The 6,045-nt window shown below is 59.2% G+C and overlaps 2 protein-coding genes across 2 annotated transcripts in view; both read left to right on the top strand.

Annotated features, from left to right (window-relative positions):
* The first annotated feature begins 1,217 nt into the window (after positions 1-1,217).
* On the top strand, positions 1,218-2,976 carry LOC106898508. Its single transcript, XM_014959790.1, has 6 exons — positions 1,218-1,341; positions 1,519-1,536; positions 1,800-1,874; positions 2,025-2,496; positions 2,579-2,811; positions 2,886-2,976. The coding sequence occupies exons 2-6, from the start codon at positions 1,519-1,521 to the stop codon at positions 2,904-2,906; spliced, it is 819 nt and encodes a 272-aa protein (XP_014815276.1). The 5' UTR covers positions 1,218-1,341; the 3' UTR covers positions 2,907-2,976.
* A 1,837-nt stretch (positions 2,977-4,813) lies between these two features.
* LOC106898506 overlaps positions 4,814-6,045 on the top strand; it is a gene marked incomplete at its 3' end in the record, with an annotated part of 4,981 nt that continues 3,749 nt past the window's right edge. The window contains exons 1-4 of the mRNA XM_014959788.1: positions 4,814-4,984; positions 5,078-5,092; positions 5,203-5,401; positions 5,510-5,739. Coding sequence (XP_014815274.1) covers positions 4,814-4,984; positions 5,078-5,092; positions 5,203-5,401; positions 5,510-5,739 — 615 coding nt within the window. The remainder of the gene's footprint in view (positions 4,985-5,077; positions 5,093-5,202; positions 5,402-5,509; positions 5,740-6,045) is intronic.

A 6,045-nucleotide genomic window follows, 5' to 3' on the forward strand; every position in this document is an offset into this window, starting at 1 on the left:
AGCGACCAGGATGAGATGACTGGGACTCAGAGGAGATGATGGGGACAAGTATGGGATGATTAGGAACCAGGAGGGAATGAAGGGGGACCAAGGGGAGATGGTGGGGACCAGGTGAGGACAACAAGGATCAGGAGGGTATGATGGGGACGAGGAGAAGGTGATGGGGACTGGGAGGGGATGATGAAGATCAGGAGGGGACAATGGGAACCTGGCTGTTTAGATGGTGACCAGGAGACAATGATGGATGGTAGAGGGTGTGATGGGGATCAGGAAGGGGCAGTGGGATGCAATAGAGGTGGATGGGGATTATGAGGGGATACTGTGGACTGGGATGGGATGACAGGGACTGGGAGGGGGATGGTGGGGACCAGAAGGGGACAATGGTGACAAAGAGGGCTCAAGGGAACATAGAGGAATGATGAGGACCAGGAGATGATGGAGCCCAGGGGTGGTTAGTGATGACCAGGAGCAGGCGCTACAGACCAGAAGGGGACACTAGGGACCAGAAGAGGGTGGTGCGAGTACATCAGGATGGGACAATAAGGGCCAGGAGGAGATGGTTGAGATCAGGAGGGGCAAGAGTAACCAGAAGAAGCCACGAAGGTCTGGGAAGGTACAAGGTGACTGTGGTGGCTGGGAAGGGTTAACGTGGCCGGCAGGCACTGAGCCGTGTCCAGGCCAGGCTCTGGTTTCAGCTGTAATTAGCTCTCGTTTATTGGAGGCTCCGTGATAAATGATGCTGTGGAGTTTGCCTGATGACAGAGGGTGACAGCTCCCACGTCACCCGCTCCAAGCCCTGCCAAAGCCTTCGCTGACCCCCCCACTCTCCCTTCACCACCCCATGCCCACCCCTGTCCCAGCACAAGGATTAAAGTTTAATGTGGCTCCGGAGCTGACCTTGGGCACACACCACCTCTGGGACATGGGGCTGGGGACAGGCTGGTGTCGATCTCTTGGGCGATCTTCAGGGCAAGAGGCATTTTGACACCCAGAGGTGTTTTTGCACCAGCTTGGAGTCCATTGGCTATCAGTGGTGCATTGTGGCCACTGGGCTGTTTTGTGACTCCTTTGGGGTCACCCAAAGGGCTCATTGATGAAACGTCACAACAGGTTGGGTTTGTTCCCCTGGGACTGGCCCCACCGGATGGCTCAGTGCCACGGTGCAGCCGGTCAGTGTGGTCCGGGCACATTCCCAGGCACCAGTGGAGCCATGTGCAGGTGCCAAGAACCACCGCAGGGTGTTTGCTGGGGTGGGTTGAGGACCTGCCCCACAGCCACTTTCAGAGCAGCAGCTTCTTGGGGACCACGTTGGAGCAAGGTGATTTCAGAGGCGTCCCCAAGGTGAGGGAGCTGGGAAAAGCATGAACGCCAGAGCTGGTGTGGTGCCTGAGGACATGGCTTGGGTTTTGGCAAGATGATGTGACACCTCAACTGTTTGGGGACAGAGAGTTCCCCGAGGTGGGGCTGGGCATAGCCCCGTGTCCCCAGCTCTCTGCACATCATGTTTTCTCATTGCAGATGAACCTCCTCACCCAGGTAACGGGGCAGATGGCAGGAGGGCACCCACACCCAGGCGGTGCCACCCCTCTGCTGTGGCACCTGAAACCTACGGAATGCTTGGCTGGGACCTCCCCGGTGCTGAGTCTGGGGGAGCAGGGGGGTGGCGGGCAGAGGATGGGGATGGGTGGAAGAAGGGGTAGGTGGTAGCAGTAGTGGGTGTTGGAGGGGAATGGGTGTCAACAGGGGTGGGCACTAGCAAAGACCGGGTCCCAGGCTCTCTCTGCCCCCTCTCCCCACAGGTGAACACCCTGGTGCAGACCCTGCGAGACCCAGATGGGCCGTTCCTCCAGACCTGGCGCTGGCTGTGCTCTTGGGTGGGACAGGTTTGGGGTGCTGGCATGGAAACCCTCGCCAGGGGATGGGGGAGGGGGAGACCAGCGATCTGGGCAGTGGCTGCACCATGATACTGGTGCTCTGGGTCCCATCTACCCACCGGGGCTGAAGCCAGCTCTTTGTCCCTGCAGGTGGGCAGCTCCAGGCAGGGAAGTCCCAGCGTCCCCGCTCTGCCCCGCACCACCCATCTCACCCCTGGCACGAGAGGGCCAAACGTGGCACAACCTGCCTTTCCCTCAGCACCCATGGGTGCTCAGCACCTAGAGGAGAGGACCCTTCTCGCAGGGTTTCCTCACACATGGAGACCCAAGCTGGGGATGTCACTGGGATGGGGAATGAGCCAGCGGGTCAGGGATGCTCCGGTGTCCCCGGGGGCACCGGAATCACCAACGGGTCCCCAGGGGGTGGCCGGGGCAGTGAGCACAGCGGCGTTCTTCCTCTGCGAGGGGCTGCTGGGCCAGCACTTCGATGTGGTCCCCGATGGGATGGCCCAACCCCAGCCTGGAGACCTCTTCCTGTTCCCACTGGCCTCCGGTGGGCCCGGCTGGTGGGGCGCCCATGCTGGTGTCTACTGCGGTGACGGGGAGATCATCCACCTGGAAGGTGAGAGCCCCAGGAGGTGGTCACCTCATGGGGACAGCTTCATGGAAGGGACAAAGACTACCAGCTCCCCTCCACCCCGCAGGCAGCTTGGGGACGTCCCCACTGGGGATCGTGGCCAAGCACAGCAAGAGCCACCTCCTGCGGACGCGGGGTCCAGCCAAGGTGCTGCGGAGGAAGGGAGGGCTGGATGCGGCCTCCCTGCAGCGGCGCATCCGGGCGGCCATGGACCAGGCGGTGGAGTACGACGCCATCACCTGCAACTGTGTCCACTTTGCCCTCGCCCTGCTGGGGCTGGGACAGCTCGCCGGCGCTACAGTGGGTGCCACCACCCCAGGGGACCCCGACACCTGCCCCAGCCCAGCGTCAGCGTAGCCCACCCTCTCTCCCAGGTGTTTCCAGCGCTGCAGTGATGGAGGCGACGATGCGCCCCGGCGTTGAGTGGGGCTGGAGCATCCTTCCCCGGGGGACAGGGATTGCGCCGGTGGCTTTGGCATCCCTCTTGCACGGCAATAAAGGGTGGCACAGAGACCCTGTGCCCAGCCTGACTCATTGGTGGTGTCTCACTTTTGCTTTCCCTTTCTCAGAAGCTCCTTTCCTGGAAGCCAGTGGTGAATGATGTCCCACCCCTGGTGCAACCTCCCCCTCCTGCCTCCCTTGTAAAGAGAGGTTGTCAAGGACCTTAAAGATCATCTTGCTCCAACCCCGCTCCCATGGGCAGGGATGTCTCCTACTAGACCAAGTTGCTCAAGCTGTTTCCAGCCTGACCTTGAACACCTCTAGGGATGGGGCAGCCACAGCTTCTCTGGTCCTGGACGTACTGGAGAGAGACCAACAAAGGGCCACCAACGGTCTGCATCACCTCTCGTACAAAGAGAAGCTGGCAGAGCTGGGTCTGTTCAACCTGCAGAAGAAAAGGCTCACGGGAGCCTATCAGTGTGTCTCAACACCTGGTGGGAGCAGTAAAGTAGATGGAGCCAGGTTCTTCTTGGAGGTGCCCAGTGCCAGGACCAGAGTCAATGGGCAGGAAGGGAAATACAGGAGGTTCCCTCACTCCAGTTTGAAGGGGACATTACCCCTTGTCCTATCACCACATGCCCACTGAAGGCCAACAGCCTCCTGGGCTGCAGTAGGAGGAATGCTCCCAGCAGGTCAAGGCAGGAGATTCTTGACCTCTGCTCAGCACTGGTGAAACCCCTCCTGGGGTGCTGGGTCTTGTGCTGGGCTTCCCGCTACAAGAGAGTCCTGGACGTACTGGAGAGAGACCAACAAAGGGCCACCAAGGGTCTGCATCATCTCTCATACAAAGAGAAGCTGGCAGAGCTGGGTCTGTTCAACCTGCAGAGGAAAAGGCTCATGGGCATCTTATCAGTGTGTCTCAACACCTGGTGGGAGCAGTAAAGTAGATGGAGCCAGGTTCTTCTTGGAGGTGCCCAAGTGCCAGGACCAGAGTCAATGGGCAGGAAGGGAAACACGGGAGGTTCCCTCAGAACATCTTTTTTCAGGACAGACTTTTTCCTGGGAGGGTGACTGACTGCTGGCACAGGTCACCAGGCACGCTCTGGTGCCTCCATCCCATTTTGGAGGTATTCAGAAGTCATCTGGCCATGGTCAGGGGCAAGGAGCTCTAGGCTGAGGTTGGACCAGATGACTTCCAGAGGGGCCTCCAACCTCAATTGCTCTGTGCCCCTGTGAATATAACCCTCCCCTGGGATTATTTAGAGCTGCTCTGTGTCTCTCTGGGCTTTCTTTTGGGGACTCCTGCACACGCATGGGAGAGTTTCTGGGAGGCTTTGCTCGCACCAGAGGGGAACGCTGATTCCCCAGCGAGGGGGAAAGGGTCCCATGGCTTCTAAGGGGCAGGGAGCAAAAACAAGAAGCCAGGAAGCTGAGAGGGCTGGGGCTGGGGAAGGTCACTCGGTGAGTGGTGGGTGGGTGGTCGCTGCCTGACACGCACTTTTGGAGACGTCCTGCAGCTCCTCTGCCTCAAAAGCATTTCCAGGAACTTCCCCATTGCCTCCCCCTCTTCCAAAAGGTGATATTTAAGGTAGAATCACAAAATTAACCCCAGGGTTAAGATGGGGAAATACCTTCCTGGAGGTTGCCAGGATCTTCGACTGCTTTCAGTCCTGCTTTCAGCCTTCCTCCGCCTCTGACGTGCATCGGGAAGGATGTGACATGGGATTTCCTCCAGCCCCTGCTGACCCACCCATCCCCGCTGCATTTCCCACAGCCCGTGGTGGAGATACCACAGCCCGGCTCTCGCACCAGCTCCGGCCCAGCAGAAACAAGGAAAAGTAGCATGAGTAGCATGGTAAGGATGGTGCCATCTCCACACCCTTTGCAGGCAGCTGACACCGTTGTACGGGGACAGGATGGGGACAGTGAACAGGGCTTGTCCCCGGGTGTCTCCAGCTTGGAGAAGTTGGCAGGACGGGTGACTTTTGCCGGAGCCAAGCGCTTGCGCCTGGCAGGAGCCATCATGGGCAGGGTGTGATGGCCGGGTGGGACCCTGCCCTCCACACATGGGCAGGGCGGCAGAAGCACAGCACTGATCCCCATTTCTGTTCCTCTCTCCCTGCAGATGTCGAGCAGCTTTGTAAGTCAGAGATGTGTGAGACTTCCGCCAACAGCGTGGGGGTCTCGGGGTGTGCTGGGGGGTGATGGTTCTGCTGCCTCCTCACCTTCTCTCCCTGCTGTGGTTGGCAGAGGGAGAGTGAGGCCCATCAGTTTCTGTTGTTCAACATCACCTCCAAGTACAGTGAGGTCTTAGAGGAAGTGCCGAAGAACAAGTTGCAGCCTGGGGACATCCTGCTCTTCCCCTTGGACAGCAAATATGGCAGAGCCAGCGGCAGCCTCAAGCACGCAGCAGTCTACTGTGGGGATGGAGAAGTCATACACTTCCAAGGTAAGCACTCCACCCCCTGCTCCCGTTTGGCACATGGTAATGGCCAAAGTGCAGCCCGTAGAGTGGTGGCTGGGCCAGGGTGATGGACGCCTCTTGGTTTTCCACAAGATAGAGGAAGGGGGAAGAGTGGTCTGATCCTCAAGGAGGGCTTCCGAGTCATGAAAATGGAGAGGAAGGAATACCAGGTTTATCGCAAAAAAGGTGGGATCAACCTCAATGACTTCCGTGTTAAGGTCAGGAAGGCGATGAACAGCCAAGCCAAGTATAGTCTGCGGAAAAACAACTGCATCCACTTTGCCCTCTTCCTCGTGGGCTTGGCGGACTTCGACATGAAAGAGGTGAGCACGGAGCTGGGTCTCATGGCTGTGGTGGGATGGCTCCTGCCCCCACAGCCAGCCCTGCGCTTGAATCCTGACCTGCTTCCCCCCGGGGCTGGCCCATGGGCTGTGGGGACAGCGGTGGGGACAGCCGAGCCCCCTGCACATGGACAGCTTTCTCTTGCAGGTGGAAACCCCTGACAAAGATTACAGCTACAGCGATGGGGCCGTGAGTATCCCTGGTGTCAGCCCTCCCCAGCACGGCTGTGGGGTTCTCGGGAGGACTTGGTGTCCCAATGAGGGCTGGGTCCCCAAGAGGACTTTGGG

Source organism: Calidris pugnax, unplaced genomic scaffold (genome assembly GCF_001431845.1).
Source record: "Calidris pugnax isolate Ruff unplaced genomic scaffold, ASM143184v1 scaffold491, whole genome shotgun sequence".
Classification (NCBI taxonomy): domain Eukaryota; kingdom Metazoa; phylum Chordata; class Aves; order Charadriiformes; family Scolopacidae; genus Calidris; species Calidris pugnax.

What these genes read in the sequence shown, in the direction of transcription:
- LOC106898508 (XM_014959790.1), top strand. An exon ending in GGCGCTGGCTGTGCTCTTGG is followed by an intron (nt 1,875 to 2,024) that starts GTGGGACAGGTT and finishes TTGTCCCTGCAG; the next exon opens with GTGGGCAGCTCCAGGCAGGG. An exon ending in GACAGCTCGCCGGCGCTACA is followed by an intron (nt 2,812 to 2,885) that starts GTGGGTGCCACC and finishes CCTCTCTCCCAG; the next exon opens with GTGTTTCCAGCGCTGCAGTG.